Source organism: Aspergillus candidus, assembly GCF_002847045.1.
Source record: "Aspergillus candidus strain CBS 102.13 unplaced genomic scaffold BDW47scaffold_32, whole genome shotgun sequence".
NCBI classification, from domain to species: Eukaryota; Fungi; Ascomycota; class Eurotiomycetes; order Eurotiales; family Aspergillaceae; genus Aspergillus; species Aspergillus candidus.
The window spans coordinates 161,922-185,273 of record NW_020194037.1 but is presented as its reverse complement, the minus strand read 5'-3'; the positions used below and the strand labels follow the sequence as shown (position 1 = coordinate 185,273).

Below are 23,352 nucleotides of genomic sequence, written 5' to 3'. Positions count from 1 at the left end.
CTGGTTCAAATAGTCAAATACTGTTATTCTCTAAATTTGTCCATCCATACAAAGCTGTCTCTTAGTTCTTGTTATTATCATAGATGTCTTGTGTCTAGCTTCGCCTTTCGTCTTTGGACGCACAGTCGGCGCCTATCCCAACTCTTCTCTGAACAAGACGAATATTGAATTTGAGATAAAATGGAAATAACATGCTTCCATGATATAGGACGACACTGTCAGGAATATTGCCATGTGTTAAATATATAAAGTCTTTCTTTTTGCCCCGAGAGCCTTCCGTCTGGGTCAGACACCTCGGTTCCTCTCACGAATTCCTTTCTCCCTCCGCCACCCATATCCCCACCTCGACACGACCATAAGAAGAGGCACACACAAAAAACACAACAATCCAATCAACGTAAATGCCCATCCGCGGCCCATTCCCTCAATCATAGGCAAAATAACAGCAGACGCACCAGCGCCCAACCAACACCTCGTGAGATTCATAGCAGCAGTAGCCATAGCGGGACTATCGGTATAAATATCAACCATAAGAACACTCATGATATTGAACGTCGCCGAAGCGGTATACCCAACAAGCAGGAGTAGAACGAGTGGGCCCGCGAGATTCGTCCCGTAGTGGAGAACCCAGCCGTATGCGATTAGGCCTAGTCCTAGGACGACGGCGAGCGGGTATATGACTTCGCAGCGGGCTTGCTCGATCGGGAACTCGCTGAGATCTTGTCGGTGCGTTTTGGAGACTGCTACTCCTAGACGTCGCGCGTGTCGTCGGTAGTTCCAGTCTGTTATGCGGCCTTGGGTGTATGCCGCTAGGAGGCTTCCGGCACCGGCTGGGATGAAGCAGAGGCCGATTTGAACGTCGTTGAACCCGTACAGGTGCTTGAGCTGGGATGTTACGCTTGTCATGACGGCGGAATAGCTGCTGTAGACGAGGCTGTTGCAAAGGAGGATGAGAAAGACTTCCTTATCGCAGATGATGACCAGTGTTTTGAGTGGATTAGGGAAGTGAATGCGTGTTTTTACCGGCGGCGCTGGGTTGGAAGAGCGCCGTTGCTGAATAAATTGTAGGGGAGACATGTTCCAGAGCGGGGGAGGCTGAGAGCCATTTCCTACGATCTTGCGAGCTGTCTCGGGCAGAAGCAGTAACAAGGGAATGAAGAACGCGCCAGCTAGGATGGTTAAAAACCAGAATATTGACGGCCAGCCGAGAAATTGGGTTAGTAGTCCGCCGATGATAGGCCCGACAGAGAGGCCGACGACACCCCCCGCCGAGGCGTATCCGATGTACACGCCCCGCTCGGCGGTGGTTACAACATCTGCTACGATTGCGTTGGCTAACGCGATGGTGCTGCTGCTTCCTGTGCTTTGGAGACAGCGGAGGACCATGAGGGCGGCGTAGTGGCGCTGAGAGGCTAGGCCTATGTTGGCTGCGATGTAGGCAATAAAACAGACGATGTATGCGGGTCGTCGACCAGCGCTGTCTGCGAAGCCTGCGAAGATGGCTGGGGCTAGGCCTTGGAAGAGCTACCTCGGTTGTGGATTAGTTTAATCATTTGTGTTCTTCTCAGCTAGATTCTAGCTTCATTGATGGCTCAGATATCCATACCATATACGTCGTGACTGTCAAATTGATCAGCGTATTGCTCACATGCAACTGATCGGCAATGGTGTTTAGTGCGGGAAGATAGATATTGGCTGAGAGTGGGGAGAAAAGACTAGCGATGGACGCCGCCACGACGATGAACGTTTTGAATTTGCCGCGATAGATTGAATATACTTCTTCTTCGTGCGGTGGAGATTCCGAGCCATCCTCAACTTCCGGCGAGGTACCAGGTTGGACTTGTTTTCCATCCGTCATTCTTATTGCGGGCAAAACTCCTGTATGAGAAGGATGGAAGTCGATAGTATAATTAGTCAACGCCGGGAATGATGTGCCCTGCAATGGGTATACTCTGTAGGGCTGATCAATCAATAGCTATGAGCTGCTCGCCACAGAAAGTATCAAAATGCCAAACCAAACACCACAATCGCTTGTCCCGGTCAACACCAAGGACACCAAGACTGTCATTGAAGTCAAACATTGGCCTCGGCGTAATGGAACAAGCGGGGAAATCGCTGATTAAGGAGCTTGTTCTGTGGATAACGATTAGTTGCTTTTGCTATCGTGGGCGTCATTCATAATAATTGGTCACGTCCTGGATAATGGCGATGGCATTAGTCTTGTCCTGGTAAGTGGATCCGGATAGATACGCATGCCATGTCACGTATGCATTTGAATCTAACGCCTTGTAGCGATGAATTGATAGAGACTTGGTAGTCGAATGGTTCTATTGATATTAGCTATACTGGCTTGGAAAAACTTAGCACAATTTCCCAAGAACCGATAATGTAACAGCGGAATATTTTTTACTATGAATATTCCCTGGATGACAATGAAATGAGAAGTATCTATAGAAAAGGTTAACCGTAACAAACGCTCAAGACTGTATCGCCTAGTCATTACAGACTAAAATAGTTGCGTCGGGCCCTGTAGGATCGTGCTGAAGGACTGGCCCATTACCATATTCTGCTGTGACTGAATTTGATGAAATCGAGTGTCTTATAGAAGTTTTGCTTGTAGATTAGAATAGTACTATGTACAACAAGAAGTATCGGGTACTTTGACAGAAGTGTAGATCTTGACATATAGAAGCAGAATGATTCGTACAATTAGGGCTGAGACTCAAATCCACGTGGTTGCGCCAATACATGATGCGCTGATGTAAGCACAGCCTTCGTGTTTTGAAGTTGGTAGCTGAAATTGGACACGTCTTTGTCCAAGAGAAAAATATTAAAAAATTCGAGTGAGCGGCTTCGTTGGATACTTTGAGCCGTGGAAATGTCTCATCCACCAACTTCACAGTGTCTCCACCCATCCATATGTTCCAGCGTCTCTGCGCACGCGAAAGCGGCCGGATATGAACAACCCACCCTGAAAGAGCGAATAGCAGCTATCAACCATGGGTCAACTTCGAAATTCAAATCGATCATTGATACAATTCCAGGATCATACGAAGTCAATTTCCCAGCGCCTCTGGTCCTCCCAGAGGACGATCTCGCCCTGGATCCAGACTATCCACCACAGAGCTTTCAGGAATGGTTGGACGAGGAAGATCGCAACAAGATCACGCGTGCAAAACGGACTGTTTATATAGTCGCACCACCGCAGATCGATGATAATGTCACACCATTACGAGGATGGACGCGTCCACAGAAGTCCCGCTCCCCAGCCCCCTTGACGGCCCCTAGCCCAGAGGAAATCAAAGACTACATAGCGGCATTTTACCACGGTCTACCCGTGAAGCTGCTTCCAAGTCCCGCACTACGCTTTGTCCCCTGGGAGACGGGCCCAAATCCAAAAAAGAAGACCCCATCACACGTGGGACTAGAAACTCCAAAAGAATGTATCGGCATCCGCACGCGTCCGTGTCCAGACCGGACGTATTCGCATCAACTCAATCTCGACGACCTCCTCGACGCGGCGATCAGCATCCTGCCTAAGGACGCATACGCCCTGTGCATGCTGGTCGACCACGACCTCTTCGAAGACGACGACGACGAATTTGTCTGCGGGCGCGCATACGGAGGGAGCCGCGTAGCCGTCGTTTCTAGCGCCCGGTACCGTCCAGACCTTGATACCATCCACTCTGTCGAGCGCGAACACGCCTGGCCGGCTTCCCATTGCCAGCGGTATGTGCAGGAGCGCTGCTCTTCGCAGAAGCCGCCCCGGAAGAAAGCTTCGCAGACAAAGCAATTCTCGTCGCGCGACGACCGCCTGCTAAAGGAAATAGTGCATGTTTCTAGCTTATCACCTGCTTCTGCTGAAGAAAAGGCACCGCCGGGCCTGTGGCTCGCGCGGATGTGTCGAACAGTCAGCCACGAACTGGGCCACTGTTTTGGAATCGACCATTGCGTGTATTATGCGTGTGCTATGCAGGGTAGCGCCTCACTGGCTGAAGATGCGCGTCAGCCTGCTTATCTGTGTCCGGTGGACCTTGGGAAGGTTTTGTGTGCGACTGGTTCTGCGTTCCAGGAACGAGAGCGTGCAATCGAGGCATATTGCGAAAGGCCTGGCAAGAGAGGGGTGCCTTTTTTCGACGCACTGGCTGCGTGGTGTAGGGGATTTACCAATGCGAATTAACGAGAAAAGATTGCGCAATTTTCCACCCTCGAAGTATTTATATTGGATCAAATTGACATCGATACCCATAGACAATGCAAACACTAGACGGATGACTGCACAATTTTGCACTATTACATAACCAGCATAGGCGCATAAGTTGAAACGATATGCCGCCTTGTCTCCACCACAATCAAACAAGACCCCATCCACACGACTTCCCCTCAATCGTGTTAACGACTTTTGAGAGCATCGCACAAAATGGAGTCATCCAGCCCCTTCACATCCATACTGGTCTCCCCCTCCGAGCTAAATGCCGCAATCGAATCGAACCCCCGGCGCATCGTCCCCGTAGCAGCGGGCGCCAGCACCCGCCGCGGGGAATTCACCGCGCAGCACATCCCGGGCTCCATGTACCCCTCTTCTCCAAGACATCCCTACCACAACCCTGTATAAATCTAACAAAGAATAGATTCTTCAACATGGATGAAATCAGAGACAAATCCCACCCAATCACGCAAATGCTGCCCAGCGCGGCAGACTTCGCAGCAGCGATGACAGCCATGGGCGTTCAGCGCGACGATATCCTCGTCGTGTATGATACGGTCGACGTAGGCATGTACTCTGCGCCGCGGGTCGCATGGACTTGTCGGTTTTTTGGTCACCGTGATGTTCATGTCTTGAACAATTTCCGCGCTTACGCAAGGGAGGGTTATCCCGTTGCCACAGGTGAAGTGGTCACCTTCCCTGATCGGCCGGCTGCGGGGTCGCAGCCGTATTCCGCGCGTGAGCCTGTCGCGACGGACGTTATTGGGTATGATGAGCTGCGGGAGGCTGTGCGGGGCCCCGACGAGCCGTATCGGATTATCGATGCCCGGATACCGGGGAGGTTCGCGGGCACGCAGGAAGAGATGTCGCCTGAGTTGAGGTCCGGGCATATCCCTGGGGCTGTGAATGTGCCGTTGGCGGTGTTGTTGGATGATGAGAAGGCATTTCTTTCGGTGGAAGAGCTGAGGCGCGTGTTTGACAATGCGGGCGTGAGGGGCGACAGGGCTGCTGTTTTGACGTGTAATTCGGGGGTTACTGCTGCGGCGCTGGATCTGGCGATGGGGTTGATTGGGTATAAGGCACAGAGGAGGCTGTATGATGGGAGTTGGATGGAGTGGACACGGAGGGCGGAGGAGGAGTTGGTTGTTGCTAGTTAGTTGAGTCGCTTTATGGTTTTGTACATATTAAGGTTGCTTTGTATATAGTGGTGTCTCTCCTACGCACCATTGGAATGTTCGAGGGCCTGTTGAGCTTTGAGAGAAAGAGGGAGAGTTGTCCTTGCACAAGTTTTATTTTTCATAGCATGTATTGATTTCAAAAGCTATTGGTGATAATTTATCATTCTGTAAAAGGAATGAATCATACACATGCGCGTAGCTCAATACATCATAAGAAATTGTGATGGACTCAAACATCAAGCCACAAATCAGAGGATCGGCCTTATTTCCCTGTAATGCTGTGGGATCAATATGCTACCGTGCCATTTGAGACCGAGGTGGCCATCTTAAACGTCAACGAAAACCATACTCAATTGGCTGATGCCAAGCTCAAAAGCAAATATCCCATTTACCTGAAATCTATTGCTTTCTGGCCAATTAACACGTCCTGCAGCTGTTTTTGAACGTTTTTAAATCGTGTATAGCCACAAGACTCGCTTTCCAAATGACTGAAAAGCCCAGCCAAGACAACAAAAGTTTTGTAACAACCGCCGTTGCTGTTCGGACAGTGGTATATCTTTTGCTTGTGAACTGGGGAGTTCACATGTGCATTGAGACCGGCTATGGTGTTAAACTGTTTGTGGCATAGATAGCACTCCCAGTAAGCGCCATTCCACGCTTTCTCCGTAGCAGAGCAAGTCGCGTTGTCTTCGTCGTGCCACTCAATCTGCTTGGTGGTGATCAGACTATTTGGGTCTCGCTCTCTAACCAGTCGATGGATCGTCTCGCGGTTCAGCTGGGGGGCAGATCGACAAGATCCTGTCTCGAGGTGGTGGACGACTCCACTAGCCGTTGTAAATCCCGATTGACAGAAAGGACAGTTTATGCTGTTGCCGCAATGAGTCTTCGATCTCAGATGCTTTGAGACAAAATGTTAGACATAATTAATGTGAAGTTTCCTTCGTACGAGCCATCGACAACTTAGAGAGACCTTACCATCTTCAGATTATTTTCATTTTGAAAATGCCTATCGCAAGTCGGACAGTAGGTTTTGTAGTGCAGATTCTTTGTCATGTGCTGTCCCGCTGCATCCTGAGTATGGAATTTGAGATCGCATGTCTCGCATGGAAACTTAGGCGCCCAATGCCCCAGGGAGTTCATGTGCTGGCGTGCAGCATTCCATGACTTGAAGTCTTTGGGACAAGTCTCACACTCATAGCGCGGCGCCCAGTGGTCTGTATCCCTCATATGCTGGTTGCAAGCACGTTGAGTACGGAAACATCGAGTGCAAGTCTCACATTCTATCCAGTGATCATAGTCGTTCAGATGCTCGACCAGGTCGTCGGCGTCGTAGAACTCATCACCGCAGGTGTCGCACTCCAGCATGTTGATGGAATGTATGGATGAGAGGGGTAGAGATGGATCTGATCGATGAAAAGAGTGAGTTGCCTTGATGAAATCAGAAGCGCTATACAAGGAAAACAATTTGAGTGTCAATGACAGGTCTGACCATGGGGTTTTAACTTTCTTCTTTCCCAGTCATTGTACCGGCATGTAATATTCACTCTCTTTCCAGGACCATAGGTCGAACCAAGACCAGGTCTACCTGTCGAATAAAATTCCCTGATATTCACTCGTTTGCTATTGGTCTAGTTTGCTACCATCCCCCGGCCTGTAAACGGGATAATAACAGTGATGCAGGGGGCCTAGTTGCAAACACCGAATGTCTGAGGAAGTGGAGACAAAATCATGAAAGGATATACTCCGACCTTACAAACAAACTATTTGAGTTCTTTTGAGGTCGCCATGGTAAACGCTCGACCGATGTTCCACGGTACAGACAAAAGTCCCAAGGCAGGATTATGTGGCCTCACTTTTTACAGGAGGTGGGAAGAAAGGACCAAAGTGTCCAATATGAGAAGATGCAATGCTAATATTACCATTGAAAACATGCCAGGGGTATATATACACATCTATACCAATTTCTATACCTCTCTGCAGGCCGATCTATTGAATCCACCGTCCCATCCACCTCTTGTTCAGCTCCTTCGCTTCGTCGATCAATCCCACATCCAACAGTAACTGCACCGATCCACGGACAGCAGAGTGTAAAGACGAGCTGACCCAGGCATGAGTCGGCGCGGTATGCTCGCCGATAAAGATTGTATTGTGTTCGGTGCGATGGTACGCTGGGATGTATAATTTATGCTGTTCGACATCAGGTCGGCACCACGCGGTAGCGGTATGCTCGTCCTGTAACCAGCACAATCGCTCATAGTCACCCGTGTACAGGTCTCGGATATGCTCTCCGTGAAGCGAAGCAATTGAATCCAAAACGGTTTGAACGTGCTCTTCGTCGGAGAAGCTCACAAATCGGTCGCTCCAGTCCCCACCACGGTAGTGCATGATGATTCCGGGGCGAGACTCGTTGAGCCCGTAGACGGGATAATACAAAGCTCCGACGGGGTCGCTCTCCGGCTTGCTGTAGCCCCCGAAAATGGGATTGGGCCCTTTCTCCCAGAACCGCTCGGAGAACAGAACGGCGACTTTGCAGGCGGACTTGAAGCGAAGGCCGGCTTCGCTGGTCGCGCGATCTAGGACGGATGAGAATTTCGGCAGGTCCATGAAGCGGGTCATCGTGAAAGGAAGGGCCAGGAAGGTGTAGTCGTATTCTTTGGACTCAAAGGTCCGGTTGGAGACACTGGGGTACCAGGATAGACGCGTTTTCGTCGTTCCAGACGGACCTGGCACGCTTTCCACTTTTCTGACCTTGCGGTTGAGAGTGAGGCGATCGCGAACGTGAGGAAGGAACGCATCCGACAGACGGCTGAACCCGTGGTCAATGCATGTCCACTCCGTCTCACCGAGAGATTCAGGGCTCCCGTCCAGTTCGAGGTTCGAGTTGTGGTGAAGTTCATCCCACAACGCATCGTAGTCGCTAGCCGTCCAAATGGCATCGGTGACATTATCACTCGCGCCAAACTTATGGCGCAGTATTGCCTGCTCGCTCCAATCGTCGAGACCATCGTCCATAGCCTGGCGATGCGTGCGCCAGATATCACGTTGCATCGCCTTCAGTTTCTCTTTCCGCATGAGCATATCGTCCATTTGGTCCGAGGCGTGTGTGTACGCGGCGCCGTCCGGCGCATTAGATATTTCCAGATCTGAGTCCGCCAGGACATCCTTTCGCCGAGCGATACTACCATCGGGTAGTCGGTGAGTGTCTAGCGCATACAACTCATTAGAGTGGTGCTGAATCCAGGGAATGAAGTCGATCTTCCACTCGCTCTGGTTGTCGTTCATATCGTTCAGCATATCCGCCAGCTGGAACACCATGGCGTGGTCTGAATACTCGACAGTCTCGCCATCCTTGTAGTGCGCCCTGACAGGGAGTCGCATGGGGCCCATTTCCGCCCACTCATCCGTGTCGCCGACATATTTTGTGCGAAACCGTCCACCCACGCGACCGCTCGCCTCGATAATTTCCCAGTTATGCACGCCCACACTGTCGAGCATCAACGCTGTCGCAAGGCCTGAGATACCGCCTCCCACAATGGCAATAGACGTGTTCTTTATGCTGGGATCCTTCGAGCCGGTGGCGTTGATCGCGTTGACGCCATCGAACCAGGCGCCCAGGGCGTCGAAGTCGTGCAGGCGTGGCGCAGAATTTGCATTGGCTGCGGATAGGAGCGCCAGCCCGAGGGTCAGGAACCGGGCCATTGTTAATTCTCTGGATAATTATCTCTCGTATTAGGATCTTGCATGGTTTATTAACTTATATACGGCATCTCGGGGACCTTGGAGAAGGGACCTTGCGGGTGCCGAAGAGTTTGACTGTCATGACCCCAAGTGTCGATCATTATTATTCTCTATCCACGAATGGTATTGTCGCTGGTGGTAATTCTGTGTCAATCTTATCGGGCACTCAGAATCGATTTTGCAAGCATATTCTACAAGAGAATGTCCCCTGCATTACGAGGAGAAGAACACTCCGATTGGTAGCAGTTCGACCAAGAAAACCTCTTCCAATGACCGCAAGTCATTAGTTCCAGATTTAAAATATATCTCTTTTTCTATGGAATTCTGCAGAATACAATCTAGGTCAATGGGTTAGAAGGATTGAATCTTCTTGCTTCTTCGGTTCACTAACAGGGCCGTATGTTATCCCACCCGATCCTTGTTGGCCACTTACAGGTCATCATGCTCAACAAGAGCAATGTCCTTTTCTTAAGCAATAGGATATTAGTGAACTGTTTCTATCTTTTGACTTTAAGATATTGAATGTCCAGGTAGTGGTGCATGTCAGATCTTCTGACATGTAGGATCTAGCAGTCACCTGGACTAAATCATACTTTGAACATCACATACGAATCATCTCCACAAGATAGTCTCATTGCTCTATCTGCTACCACGTGAGAACTTCGGAGCAATTTGACATAAGATGGCAGAATATAGTAAATCCCCCGGCTTCTGTATGTGGAAAGACACGCATGATAGCGACTGTCAGATTATCCAAGGAATAGGTTGAACCTCTAAAGGTTTTGGCACAAACAATAAAGGAGGGAGCAGCTTCTCATCTCTGGCTGTGATATAAAATGCAATATAGCATTGTTCTTTTCCATGACACGTTCTTCTCGATATTGATTTCGTATGGTGCCTGATATGACTGGAATCGGGGTCCGTATCTTGAGCAAATGACCCTTACTAGAACGGTTACACTTCGTCTGGAACTACCGGATCTGACACTTGGTTGCAACGAGCCGCATTTCTTAGAGTTATCTACCCCAGGAGTGAAGATCTTAGGGTTATGCTTTGTGCTTTAACCTCCGCTGAGTGCAATCCATAGTTTATTGCCTTCTATACGTTTGTAGTAGCCTTTGAAATCACGTGTTTGAATTTTCTAATCAGCTTCAAGCGCTCTGTTCACAGGTCATCGATGTTTAACCAACTCCTGCCACTCCTCAAGTAATGGACGGGAAACACCAGGATCAATCGGTATCAGCCAATACAAACCCCATTAGCCTTGACAATGCTTCATCTCAAGCTCAAGCCCTCTCTCCGCAGGCTTGGCATTAATCGGATGGCCAGTCCAAGCCAACACAGTTACACAAAAGCCCACCCCGTGGATGAAATATGCGGGGAAAGCAGCGGCAGAACGGATCAAGACTTCCGTGATTACTCTTGGACCCGATATTTGGCACTCGGAGGGGAAGACAAGTTACTCAATGCAACATGATGCAGTCGTTTCCTCACGCGTTGCGGAGGGATAGTGCTGCCTTACACCCCGAGTGCTACCTACTTATCCATGTCTACCTTGCAGATGCCCTCAACGGAGTGATATGTCGTGGTAGTCGGTTGGTAACCATGACCCCGCTCGCGGATGGGTATCATAGCATATAGCCTTGATGTAAGTTATAAATAGGTGTCTTTGACTGCTTTGTCGAGCACATTATCAGCGACAGAACCACAGAGACACAACATCTGCCAACCAAAAGCAAAACCAAAATCGGCGCAGTCATCCAAGGTAAGGACCCTCCCGTCTTTCAACACCGCTTGACTGACAAGACCACAGATGAAGCTCACCTATCTCGTATTCGCATCCATCCTCGGCCTGGCCATGGCCGTGCCCGCCGCGGAAGGCACCGACAACGTGGCGGAACCTGTTGTCGTCGAAGGGTTGGAGGTACGTTGCTTCTTAACTTAGAGGAAAGAAATGCTCTTGCTGATACGTGCACGCTTCTATCCAGTATGCCCGCTGCGGTGACCGTTGTAGCAGTGACCGTGATTGCCGGGATAGAGACGACAGGGATAATAGGCGATGTCGATACTGCCATCGTCGGCGGGGAGAAGTAGGCTACCTTGATTTGTTGGATGTCCAGCGTAATGACGATAGCTAACTCTACCAGCGCCGGGGCACCTGTCGGGAGAACGATAACCATTGATAGAGTAGGAAGAGACTTCCTGGGGGAGGTAGACTAGGGGACACTGGAGGATAATCGATATGGCGGAGAAACAAATTTTTGTTATTTTGTTCTGGAACGAAGACGAGAATGCTTGTATGTTGGTTGTGTTCAGCGGTGGCTCTGCACTGGTTGAAGCCGTTGTGTGGACTCGGTTATGAAAGCGATCAAGGAAGATGATTGAGTGAGGCTAACGAAGTCATGAAGTATATGATTAGTTTGTTTACGCAGCCAGCTGTCAAATTGTTAGTTGAGTTAGTCCAGTCATGCATGTGAAACGGACAGTAGCCTCATGACAACGCTACACCTCTGTATACTCTCGTAGTGATACAGACAGTCAGCTTTTTCTTGTGTCTCGGAATCATAGCTAGATAAAAACAGCATTGTACTTTTGTGGAGCTTACTTATGTGTCCTCTATTGCCTAAAACCTGTCTAATAGAAAGTTAAGGCTGCCATCTGATCAGTGCAAATATTACCCGTATATCCACACACGCGTTGGTGACCTCCATCACTCGCCCGGCCCAAATCCTCAGGCTACACAACACCTAAACAAGGCGTCCGTGCAACAAACCTCGAACCTACTATATAAACTTCAAATATACGCCACACAATCAAACTCCCCACAAAAACATAACCCAAGAATGATAGATCTGTAACAAAAACCCCATGAAATCAGCAATACTCATCAGCAGTCTTCTCCTGCTACCCGCAGCGCTCTCGGCTGCTCTACCTGACGCGGTGGAATCTAATCAGCTGGTATGCATCTGGCAAAGGTCTCAACACAGTCAAAGACACGGCTAATTCGAGTAGGATCTACGGTGCCATACGCCCTGCTCGCGGCTTTGGAATAATTGCGGGTTTCCTTGCACGGCTTGTCATCCTGTTTGTGTTTTATTCTCCTTTCATTGTTTTGTTTTGACTTGATGAGTACTGATGATATGATTTAGACAAAAGGGGTGTGTTATAAAGCCGGGGGACGAGATGAGTGGGGGAGTAGATGATGGGGAGGATTGGATGTGGTGGATGGGGAATGAGAGTGTTGTGATGGCATTTGTGTGGAGGTGGATTTTTGGAGGAATGGTGGGATGAAGCTAGTATCTGTGGGTGACATCTTGGATACTAATGGAGTATTACGATGGGAAGTAGAATAGATGGACAATTTACAGAATGCATGACCCGAGGTCAGTAAAATTAGCTGTGCTGAACACTAGCTACGGAAAAAACTGGCAGTCCACATGGTAAACCACGTCCTGCGTACAAGAGTATCACGAGCCACACCCATCGGGCAGGCGGAAAAAGATACTTGTTGAATTACTGCTCCTGCAGCATCCAAGCACGAGGCCACTTGCCGGGTCCCAGGCAGACACCAGCCGAACAAGTATCAGTGTGGCAGCAGCCGGCGCTGTTCGAACAGGCACGACGGCAACGGGGATCACGCTTCTCAATGGCGGACTTGGAATCACGCTTCTCGATGACAGACTCGACGTCTTCCGCAAGAGGCCAGCGACCGGGTCCGAGGCAGACGCCAGCAGAACAGGTGTCGGAGTGGCAACAGCCGGAATCGTTAGAACAGGCACGGCGGCAACGGGGATCGCGCTTCTCGACGTCACGCTTCACGTCCTGGGTCATGGGAAGCTTGCCAGGGCCGCTGCAGTAACCACGCCAGCACATGTCAGTGTGGCAGCAGCCTCTGTCGTCAATGCGGCAGCGGCGAGGGCACTGGGGGTCGCGCTTCGGGTTGACAGGCTCGGAGGCGGGATGAACCATGTTGTCGACGGCGTCCTGACCTAGGAGATTGAAGACGGTGGCTTCGTCAGCGTCGTCGAGCTCAGAGACATCTTCTCCGTTGTCCTGGGTGACGGTGCCATCATGGGCCAGAACGGAAGTGTCGTCGGTGACTGGGGCTGTTAGGTGAGACTGAGAGAAGGAGGGAGGGAGGGGGATACTGACCTTCAGGGTTGATCACATCGTTGCCATCAGGCTGGGGAACGCCGACTGCAGTCACCAGGGTGATTAGCAGGGCCAGAAAGAGGAATATGGGGAGCTTCATTGCTCAGTGGAGGGTCAAGGATGTAGTTAAGTGTAGAAGGTTGATGGAAGTGGGATGGAGATGGAAGTAGAATGAAAGGAAGAGAAAGATGGAGAGAGAAGAAGGTGGGTGAGGAAGAGGAAGAGGCGAGGAGAAAGAAGAAGATAAGAGGGGGAAGAAGGGGAATTAAATAGTCCAGCAGAAGAGAAATCCAGTGACTGCTTGAGAGAAGAAAGTCTGGATGCAATTTCAGCGTCTGCAACTGGATTTCCCATTCGGGTATATGTGAGTTTCCTCAGGATTCCGCTGGAGTCCTCACGAGAGATCAGTCACTCGATTTACAGAACAGTGACTAGGAATGTATGCTAACCAGGCGGTTTTTATACACTAATTGCTAATCACTGTTAGGTTTTCATAAGGTAGTTTATAGTGATATTACAAGTTGACATGTCAAGCTGGATATTACTGGGAATTAGGAATTGGCTATCTCTAGTGAATCTACTTCCCTGACTTGTCAAGCTAGGTATAGCTAGAATGTAGGACTTGGCTATCTCCGGTGAATCTATTAATCAGTGTATGAAATTGCTTGAATTTGTTGAAGAGTAATATATCATTGTTTTAGATAACTCAAACGTGAGAGATGATGAGAGAAATGTACTGGTTTTTAATCATATCAAGGTTCAAGTATTATCAGACACTGTCACTATTTTTCGTACTTCGTTAAAGTAGTCAATATCACTAGCACAACGTAGCATTTTTCAGATTGTCTTTTGTACACTACTCCCTGAGATCCATGCTAATTAATCAACATGCTTGAGCAGGCTCAACAACCACCATGCCATATATCAACCACACAACCACGATACCCACGAAGAGCTCAAAAGCTTGATTTTCCGTAATAATCATACAGTCCTATTGGCCCCTTGGAAATACTCCTCTACTCCATACTTCCCACTGTCTAATTAGAATGTAGGAATATGATTGGGATCCGCGACCCACATTTATAGAATCACCAATAATCGCGGTTCTTCGAGCACATCACAATCCACCCGCCCCTTGTCCATCATGCCTCCTGTGTACTCCGACAGTCGTGATGATATGAGGTGTTGAGGGATGAAGTTAGATAATACATGGGTCTTATCCAGGACCACGCAGGTTGAGGGCACTGTCATTTTATTGTTCGACGTATACTGCATGCACCCCGCAAGGTTGATGCTGTCTGCCGTCAATGCCGTCAAGTTTCGTCTATAATCTTGTTTCTAGGAGATCCACAATGGAGTGAAAGGCGAGTGCTTAGCGGCCATACCTGTCCAAGATTCTATCAGCAAGGATTAGTCCGACTCCACATCTACAAGCTTATAAGTCGTCCTAGCGCTGTTCGATTAGAATTTCATCCGAATTCCTTCAAGTCTGTCGTTTAGTTCCAACCTGATAGGGTATACGCTCGTTCATTATGCGTTCCAACCTCCTCCTCGGTAGCTTCGCGTTGACCACGCACGCAGCCTCATTCAACCCTCTCCATCACTTGGCAGGTATCGCACCCACCTGGAAGCCGCACAACCCTCCCCTGGACACCGAACCCCCCGCCGGCTGTAATGCCACCAAAGCAGCGTACCTGGTGCGCCACGCCGCCATCTACGGCAATGACTTCGACTACGACACGTACATCGAGCCCTTCGTCGAGAAGCTCGCTCACAGCGCGCAGGACTGGAGCGCAGCAGGCAGTCTGAGCTTCCTCGCCGACTGGACGCCTCCCAATGAGGAGGCACACATGGAGGAGATTACCCGCGTCGGCACCCAAGAGGCCATGACGCTGGGCGCGGAGGTCCAGCAGCGCTACGCTGATTTGAAGCCTCCTGCTAAGGTCTGGGCTTCGTCGGCTGATCGCACTGTCCGGTCTGCCGATGGGTTCATCCTCGGCTTCACTAATAACCACCGCGATGAGATCAATCTCGAGGCTGTTCCTGAGGAGGAAAACACTGGCGCCAATTCTTTGACTCCGTATAAGGCTTGTCCTGCGTATAGCCCGGCCTACGGATCCGATCAAACCAAAGTATGCATCACCACCATATAGCGCCTTACCGCACGAGATACGCTAACATAGACACAGGAATACCAAAAAATTTACACCAAACCCATCATCGAGCGACTAAGCAACCTCGCCCCGTCCTTCAACTTCACCCTGACCGACATCGTCGGCATGTTCGAGCTCTGCGGCTACGAGACCGTCATCCGGGGCGAATCGCCCTTCTGCTCGCTGGACCTCTTCACAGCCAACGAGTGGCTGTCCTTCGAATACGGCAATGACCTCATGTACTACCACAACACAGGCTACGGTCGACCCTTATCCCCCCGCCTCGGATACCCCTGGGTCCGCGCAGCCACTGACGCCCTCGCCGACGGGACCTCCGCCCAGGACCTGTACGTGTCTTTCACCCACCGCGAGGTACCCCCCGTTATTGTTACCGCACTGGGCCTCTACAATAACAGCGACTTTTCCGGTGCGAACAACGCCAACCTCACGATGCCCACCGACCGCATCAACTACCACCGCGCGTGGAAGAGCAGTGAGATCCTGCCCTTCCTGACCCACGTCGCGATCGAGAAGATGGAGTGCAGCGCGGATGGATACAACCACGGAGACTACTACCGGGTGCTGGTCAACTCCTCGCCACAGCCGCTGACGGAGTGTCGGGATGGGCCGAGCGAGAGCTGTTCCGCTGGGGAGTTTCTGCGTTTCGTCGATGAGAGGGGCGTGCAGTATGGGGATTTTGGAGTCGCTTGTGGGGATCTTGATGCGCCTGAGAACTTGACCCTTTACACATGATCGACTGTATAGATGATTGGCTATATTGTTTGAGATGGAAGGGGTCGTATTTTGGCTACAGCCCTCGCTCTTCGGATTGCATTACTTTGCTTGGCTTCGTCAAGTCTTGTATTCATATAGTTAATAAGAATTAATTTTGTCGTGTCTTGGATAACTAACCTGACAGACTTCTCCGCTTCCGCTTCCAGCACAAACATAGCACTACACTGTACGTGGGTAACACCGCCGCCTCACTCTGTTAAGCAAGGCTTTACTTGGCCTAATTCGTACACAGAGTCAATGATGGTTGCCTTCCACCCAGCAAACAAAGTGAAATATAGTAATATAATCAAGAAAGCCATTCTATAGACCCTACTAAACATGATAGCCATACCCACACAGCCCACAACCTGCAACCAGAAATACATTCCCAACAAACAATCTACAAGCAAACCAGTCCAGAAAGGATCTCACAACCGTAACACAAACATAGAATCACCCTCTCCCATTCCCCTATTAAACCCACCAAGCGCCAAGAATGTTTGCTTCAATTCTCAAATTGACTGGTCAATCGCGTACTATCATGAGTATATATACCTGGAAAGGAATTTTGAACATATCCAAGCTGAGTCAATTCCTTCTTGGCGTGCAACACTCTTAGCTTGGCGTTTCTCATTGTGTCCTATTGAGGGTGCTGGATAAGACAGACGAGGGGGTGTTTAGGGCTGGGGTGTAACGTGATATTATTTTTGTGGCAGTCACATAAGCTGTGGACTGTGACTTGGTGCTGTCTAATCATATTGTACGTCCGGTGTGTAGGTGTTGTTGTGGAGTAATGGGAATAGAACAGTAAACTGTCATGGCATCAAGACAGGTCTCACGATACTGTGGTAGTCAATAGCACCAGAAGAGAAGACGTATAACAAATAGAGTGATCAATACTACCAGCAGACTATAATATATACTAGTAGACAGACAGACAGGTAGTAGACAAGTAACCTAGAGATAGAATACTAACGCTCAGCGCAAAACAAGCCAACCAAGCACCTAAGCAGCCGCACGCTGACCATAAATAACATGCACCCGGGTGTACAAGTGAATCGACAGATCCTTGAGCTCACTCTTGGTGCCCGCAACGAGAGCTTCGATGCGCTCGCGCGGCCAGCCCAGCATGCGCGTGAACAGCGCGTACGTGTAGGGGCCGATCGCCTCGAACATGTTGACTTGGTGGTAGCGGCCGATTTCCTTCAGCTTGGGATCTTTGGGCCAGGGGGATTGGGGGAGCTATTCAGCATTAGTATTAGCATTAGACATTGCATTAAACGCCGGTGGGTAGATGGCAAAAAGAGGAAAGGGGGGATACCTTGTAAATATCCTCATGCACATTGACAAACCCAGCCTTCTCCATGCGGCTCTTCCAAGTATTCACGGTCGTCATGCTCTTGCCGAACTCGTTGGACGCAACGTGCATGTTGTCGACCGCTTCCATCAGGTTCTTGGCCTTGTGGTGGGTGCCGTCGTCGGAGGTCGAGATGACTTCGATGGAGGCGATCTCGAACCATCCGTTGGGCTTCAGGTTGGCCAGAGCCTGCGTGAACAGACGGTCGTAGTCGCGGACGAACCCTTCCAGCTCGCGGCCGTGGATGTAGTCGAACGGTTGGCTGTAGGACCAGGGGGCTTCGTAGTCGTCGACTTCGAAGCGGCAGTTGGGGGGGATCCTTCATCTGTTAGTATAATGACCCTTCTTTATCAGGGGTTTCAAGTGACTGTACCAGGAGGGCTGGATCGGGGAGAGGTCATTTCCTGAGTGGGTTAGTTAGAACGTTAAACGAGTGTCTTCCATCCATACCGATGACTTCCGCTTCGGGGTGCTCGCTGTATATTGTTAGTCTCTTCTCCCTCCAAAGTCAGCCAGGCAACTCACTCGGCATAGTCGATCGCCCAGATACCCGTCCCCGTACCGATGTCCAGCACACGAGCGGGGTTCTTGACGGGCGCACGGGTCAGCTCGCCGCTCAGCAGCATGCGGTAGATGTGGTGGCTCTGCTGGAGTCAATATCCGTCGTCGTCGCGGTCGCATTTCGCGGTCAAACCCACCAGATCCATGCGGTCCTGCTCCTGCTCGTCGTTGGGCTGGAAGATGTCAGAACGAGTCGTCGGAAAGTGTGCCATCGCCGCCTACCAGCATGTATTCTCCCTCATGGTACGAGTGGTATCTGCGGCCGTTCTGCGCGGGTTGGTTAGATGGGTTCGGTGCGGTCGCGATATCGTTTGTTCGAATCATTTACCTCATATCTACACGGTCGGTCAGTATTGTGCACAACAGTGCCCGATGCGTTTTTGACCTACTGATAGTTGAACGCGCTGGAGGTGATACTCGTGGTGTAACTGGCGTCGCCGATTCTGCGGTTCCGGTTAGCGATAGCGGACGATGGCGGTGCTAATCAGGGTACTTGCGAGCCGGCAAATGTGGAATCGTTATCGCTTTGGTTGTCCTATTACAATCAGCATATAGCGGTATCAACACAGTTCGAAACGGAGACCGACATCAGGCTCGATAATGGCCGGGCTGCGCTGCTGGGGTTCCAGATGCTGGGGCTCCGGTTCCAGGTGCTGCGGTTGCGCCTGGCTTTGGGGCTGGCTCTCGGCGGACATTATGATGGTGGGTCGCACGAATTTCTGCTTCTCGTTCCGTATATATATCGATTTGGACAAGATTATTACGATTATTATATCCCCCGCGTCCCGAGATCACAAACCACGGGTCGTAGAAATGAACACAACGATCAGTCGGTTCAACAACGCGTCGAAAGAAGATAAAACCACCCAAGAGGAGAAAGGTGGGAAAGGATCAGAAAAGGGACAAAATAAAAATCCTACAAGACGCCGGACCGGGCTTGGAGATTCCCTTAATAACGAGCAATCAGACCGGGTTACTCGTGCGCTGTCAACGTCCGTCTGGCCAACGATTCGCTACGCCGGACGCAGCTGCCCCAATGCCGCGCCGTCGATCATAGGCTAGTTGCCAAAAGGAACAGGGGCGGCCTGACCCCGAGTGGAGGTTGTGGCACCTTTAGTGGTGGTTTTAGTCGCGATTAGTGACGGGTTGTGGACCCCGGATGGGTGCCTCGGCTGCCACTGGGATGCTTTGTTTGGCTGGCTGGGAGTTTAGGGAGGAAAAGGGAGCTGTCCGGTTGACTCCACGGGCAGAGTCTAGGGAGGACACTGTCCTAGACTAACCAGACGGCTAGTGTTGACATGATAAACCCCGACAGCTCGTCTTCATCAGGTTAAGTGGTGGCGTCTTTCGTCGTGGGAGAAGGGGAGGCCAGTTGACAGGTCAATTCTAGCTGCTGCATTTCCTCCGACTTAAAATGCAACCATGCATTAACTATTTCTTTCCCATCTGTTAGATCTGGAATGCCACGCATGAGAATTGTATAGTTATTGGACAATGTCCTGTATTATTCCCTTTCCCCTCCCTGAAGTCTGGAAATCCACTAGGGTATTCTCCACCCACCTGCGGGCGGTTCATCGGGGCACCACCCATCCGTCGTCCCAACCTTTTTTTTTTTTTTTTTTTTCTTCTGCCACCCAGACAAGCCAGGAAAGAGACTTCGAGAATGGTACATCGATCGGCCATGTGTGTCCGTCATTCCCTAAATGGCATGATCATCGCATGATCCAGTCTCCAACCGGCGCCGATCGTGCCGCTTCCCCTTCCCAGGCTACCAACTAAGTTAACTTCCTGGCAGACAGCCAGCCATGTGGCGGTGGGGATGTTTCCGACCCCCTCTTTCTCTTGAAATGTTATTATTATGGACAAGGAGAACCGTCAACTGACTCGTAGGAATTTTTATTCGCTAAGGGACAGAGAGTACCTATTGCCTAGTCTTACCATGGCGGGGTTTACTGGGATCCCGTGGAATCAAACGGTTAAACCCGCCAGCGCGAATCCCGCGGAGCGCTTTTACCCCATTCGGTATTGCGACGGATATCCTCCCCGGTCGGCCCTCGATACGGATAGTAGGATAGTAAGACACTATGGAGTAGACTCGGGGGATTCTCCATGGCGATTGCGTAGCGATCAGGACTAGCTGATGACTAGAAAAGTACCGGTGGCTGCGACCGACTCTTTTGAGGAGGAGGGGGTACGGTACTAGGTAGGGTTCTCGGGGATCACGTTGCCGCAGTCTGCATGTTCAACGGTTGGCTAACTTTGACTGCCACAGGTACTTTTGTTTAGCTTATCGCGTGGGGTAGTTGGCGATTTTTTGGCGTTTCCGACCATGATTCAGGTGTTACATCATGCGGGATTTGGTTTCATTTTGGAAGGAGGGTGAGAAATGGTGTTATGGTGGAGGATAGTTCATCATAAGATGGCATAAATGTGGATAACTCGGCGACCTTGACATCGATATGCGGCGCAGTCGCCGCAATAACCGATTGACCGCTCAATTGGACAGTGGGGCGATGCAAAGATATCAATTTGGATCAGTCGCCAGCAGGAGTCACCTTACACATGTTGCCAGTCACCTTTAAAGGATGTTCAGCTGGTTTTGGAGAAGTTGATCAGTTTGTCCCATATGAACTGCCTTCGAGGGTAATAATACCCGATTATCCCCCCAGAACACCTATTATTGTAGGACTAGACAAGTCATATTATTAGTCTAGCAATCAATCGACACGTAATAATATCACTGCTAGTCTCTCCCGTCCAATAAAGTCCTGGGATTTACTCCGTAAGAAATATCAAACAAGACAGCCGAGAAGGATGGCCACGAGAATCTGGTTTGATTACTCCGTATAATAGTTCTTACGCCCCCAAATCCGGGAAGGCCCACTGATCGGACCAGAAAGGACGGATCCTTGGGAATGTCGACATCTGATTCCTTCGCCATAACTCAACACAGATGGGCTGAAGTGGTATCTCGTATGGATTGTAACTGGTACTCTCGCTACTCCATACAAGTGACCATCTTCATGGAGTCCTGTTTTGGAATGGTGCTGATTAGCCCCGGCTCGGTAAATCTTCGCAAGCAATATGGCAGGTTGCGAAGGGCAAGGCGAGAGAAGCCACTGGGATAGATCCCACGTGGTGATTCTGTCTACACCTTGAATTCAGGGCCAATTCTTTTCTAGACAGGAATCTCGGGTTTAGGACTGTTTGCCAATGAGGCCTGTGGGTGTTCGTGATAGTTTGAGTGTTCTTGGTGCTGATCTCTAAACTAAAGGCACTATTGCCTGGGCAGCTGAGCTTGCTGACTTTCTATGACTAAACTGTCGTATATGCGAGTATGATTTGTCTCGACTAGCAGCAGTGTTTTAATGATTACCTCTTCGTATTTACTTTTTATTGCTATCAAAATAGTACTTGTACGTTTTTCTATGTTGGGTCCTGTTCACGTCAATATCAATTGCTTGTGTTTCTTATGAACACGCTTTTGACTTTGGCAATTCATATACAGCATCTATTGCCTAGTAACAATCAAGCTACTGTCGCTTCAGAAGCCAGGATCATAAGCAATCAAACAAGCTCAGCGAGATAGATGTCTTGAATATATGAAATATAACAAGTTCAACAATAGCAATCGACGTCTAATTCCTTCGCCGTTAACTAAACACACATGGGCTTGAGTGGTATCTCGAACTACTCCGTATATAAAAGTCTAATGAGCATCAGCTGACTAGCCACTCCACAAACTAGAGTATCTGTAACTTTATATATTCGGGAGATGACAATTCCAGGATCATCACCAAACCCACTATTGTGGATTAGGGGAAGTGAACGCGTCCTAATGATGGACTCTGATGATATCCAGAGCTATGGAAAAGCTTGCTTGATGGTTGCTTGAATTAATGAAGATACAAGATGGTCATCTGTGTGGGAAAGGACTGCAAATGATGCAGGACGGCCGACCGTTTGGCCCGTTGCTAGTAGTCACTGTTTCTACATCTTTATTACCTATACCCCAGAGTTTAACATTATTCGTCTCTTGTTAATTCTTTCTGGCTCTTTCCAGCATAGCGGATAGAGAGACCTGACGGAGGAAATCCTCGTCAAAGTTACTCTCTTAACACTTGCCATGACTCAATATGATGATAAATAGACTTACTCACCCCTGATTCACTGTGATCCCTGAAATATGAGCTGTAGTCTAGTAGTATGTTGATATCTAAAAGGATTGTGATTTCCGACACTCTCCTAATCACGAGGGGATGAATTATTCTTAAGGCATCCAAAACATGAAATTGATATCCATGGCGAATATAGAATATCTGGATATCAGTCATACCAAGCTCGACCAAGATGCCGTTCGTTATCTTGTTTCAGTGTCTGAGATTAGATCAAGGCAATGATTTTAGAGCACTGCTATCATCAGAACACAGACACACTTGCATGTGAATTCTAGACTCTGCAAAGGGACTATGAGTTCAATATACACGACTGTCAAGCGAATCTTGAATACTGCCGTAAGATAGTCATTCATGATATGATCACCATCTTGCAGCCCAACCGGCAGGCCCAAAAGATATGTTTCTTATGTCTCTCCGCGTGACTGCGTAGCCGAAAAAGGTCGGCCAGTCTTCTTGGAGGTAATAAGCATAAACACTTGATCAAGACTGACTGGTTCAAAAGCACAAAGTTACTAAAGGAAGGAAAGAAGATCAATGACCAATCAGCTTATAATACTATAGGTAGCACTATCTTTGCAAGACATAAAGCACGTGAATATTATATTCCGTGGACTAAAGCACAGCAAATATAAAAACAGACAAATAAGATAAAGAGAATAGATTGAGTAGTGAACAACAAGTTCTATGGGAGCGCCGGTGACAAGTATCAACATAATGATGATACGATAACAATCAAGAGTTGCGAATAGTTCCGAGACCAATATTCCAAGATCGCACAATATAAATAAAAAACATGGACAAAAAAAAGAAAAATAATCTACGCGAAAGAGCATCCATGTTGCCTCATTGAATGTCTCTTTAAACAACATCCATGCGTCTACCATGAATGATTGCCGCCGGCCCCCAGTGTCACAATCTGATCAGCCTAACGGACAGCTCAACCTGACATTGTGTAGAAGCAAAGAGCATACTAGAGTTAGCAGAGTTTTTTCCTCGAGATTGGCCAAATCACCTTGTAACAAGCTGATATAGACTGTTGCGTGGTGAAAGGATA

At 49.4% G+C, this 23,352-nt stretch overlaps 9 protein-coding genes across 9 annotated transcripts; 4 read left to right on the top strand and 5 right to left on the bottom strand.

The window, feature by feature from the left end:
* Window positions 1–285: 285 nt before the first annotated feature.
* BDW47DRAFT_118496 (MFS general substrate transporter) lies at window positions 286–1,858 on the bottom strand (the record flags this gene model as incomplete). The annotated part of the gene is made up of 2 exons (XM_024815218.1): window positions 286–1,524; window positions 1,607–1,858. The coding sequence occupies 2 exons, from the start codon at window positions 1,856–1,858 to the stop codon at window positions 286–288; spliced, it is 1,491 nt and encodes a 496-aa protein (XP_024670799.1).
* A 1,005-nt stretch (window positions 1,859–2,863) lies between these two features.
* BDW47DRAFT_132593 (uncharacterized protein) lies at window positions 2,864–4,180 on the top strand (the record flags this gene model as incomplete). Its single annotated transcript, XM_024817601.1, has 1 exon — window positions 2,864–4,180. Exon 1 carries the CDS (start codon window positions 2,879–2,881, stop codon window positions 4,178–4,180), a length of 1,302 nt encoding a protein of 433 aa, XP_024670798.1. The 5' UTR covers window positions 2,864–2,878.
* A 240-nt stretch (window positions 4,181–4,420) lies between these two features.
* Window positions 4,421–5,364, top strand: BDW47DRAFT_126927 (sulfurtransferase; the record flags this gene model as incomplete). The annotated part of the gene is made up of 2 exons (XM_024816642.1): window positions 4,421–4,572; window positions 4,632–5,364. 2 exons carry the CDS (start codon window positions 4,421–4,423, stop codon window positions 5,362–5,364), a joined length of 885 nt encoding a protein of 294 aa, XP_024670797.1.
* Window positions 5,365–5,773: 409 nt separating this feature from the next.
* Window positions 5,774–6,751, bottom strand: BDW47DRAFT_132590 (uncharacterized protein; the record flags this gene model as incomplete). Its single annotated transcript, XM_024817600.1, has 2 exons — window positions 5,774–6,283; window positions 6,361–6,751. Coding segments are annotated over 2 exons (901 nt in total), but the record flags the coding sequence as incomplete, so codon positions are not given.
* Window positions 6,752–7,371: 620 nt separating this feature from the next.
* BDW47DRAFT_118492 (flavin monoamine oxidase family protein) lies at window positions 7,372–9,084 on the bottom strand (the record flags this gene model as incomplete). Its single annotated transcript, XM_024815217.1, has 1 exon — window positions 7,372–9,084. One exon carries the CDS (start codon window positions 9,082–9,084, stop codon window positions 7,372–7,374), a length of 1,713 nt encoding a protein of 570 aa, XP_024670795.1.
* A 1,852-nt stretch (window positions 9,085–10,936) lies between these two features.
* On the top strand, window positions 10,937–11,217 carry BDW47DRAFT_126925 (uncharacterized protein; the record flags this gene model as incomplete). Its single annotated transcript, XM_024816641.1, has 2 exons — window positions 10,937–11,040; window positions 11,112–11,217. The coding sequence occupies 2 exons, from the start codon at window positions 10,937–10,939 to the stop codon at window positions 11,215–11,217; spliced, it is 210 nt and encodes a 69-aa protein (XP_024670794.1).
* Window positions 11,218–12,636: 1,419 nt separating this feature from the next.
* BDW47DRAFT_126924 (uncharacterized protein) lies at window positions 12,637–13,375 on the bottom strand (the record flags this gene model as incomplete). The annotated part of the gene is made up of 2 exons (XM_024816640.1): window positions 12,637–13,223; window positions 13,276–13,375. 2 exons carry the CDS (start codon window positions 13,373–13,375, stop codon window positions 12,637–12,639), a joined length of 687 nt encoding a protein of 228 aa, XP_024670793.1.
* Window positions 13,376–14,800: 1,425 nt separating this feature from the next.
* On the top strand, window positions 14,801–16,181 carry BDW47DRAFT_132588 (putative histidine acid phosphatase; the record flags this gene model as incomplete). The annotated part of the gene is made up of 2 exons (XM_024817599.1): window positions 14,801–15,407; window positions 15,465–16,181. The coding sequence occupies exons 1-2, from the start codon at window positions 14,808–14,810 to the stop codon at window positions 16,179–16,181; spliced, it is 1,317 nt and encodes a 438-aa protein (XP_024670792.1). The 5' UTR covers window positions 14,801–14,807.
* An 808-nt stretch (window positions 16,182–16,989) lies between these two features.
* On the bottom strand, window positions 16,990–19,525 carry BDW47DRAFT_108066 (class I SAM-dependent methyltransferase). Its single transcript, XM_024813150.1, has 11 exons — window positions 18,708–19,525; window positions 18,618–18,655; window positions 18,507–18,563; window positions 18,482–18,485; window positions 18,343–18,387; window positions 18,258–18,293; window positions 18,085–18,203; window positions 18,010–18,035; window positions 17,933–17,963; window positions 17,524–17,878; window positions 16,990–17,444 (listed from the first exon to the last, which is right to left on the bottom strand). The coding sequence occupies exons 1-11, from the start codon at window positions 18,813–18,815 to the stop codon at window positions 17,208–17,210; spliced, it is 1,056 nt and encodes a 351-aa protein (XP_024670791.1). The 5' UTR covers window positions 18,816–19,525; the 3' UTR covers window positions 16,990–17,207.
* Window positions 19,526–23,352: the final 3,827 nt, after the last annotated feature.

What these genes read in the sequence shown, in the direction of transcription:
- BDW47DRAFT_108066 (XM_024813150.1), bottom strand. Translation starts at nt 18,815, where the DNA reads ATGTCCGCCGAGAGCCAGCCCCAAAGCCAGGCGCAACCGCAGCACCTG. An exon ending in GATTCCACATTTGCCGGCTC is followed by an intron (nt 18,564 to 18,617) that starts GCAAGTACCCTG and finishes CCGGAACCGCAG; the next exon opens with AATCGGCGACGCCAGTTACA. An exon ending in AGCAGGACCGCATGGATCTG is followed by an intron (nt 18,204 to 18,257) that starts GTGGGTTTGACC and finishes TGACTCCAGCAG; the next exon opens with AGCCACCACATCTACCGCAT.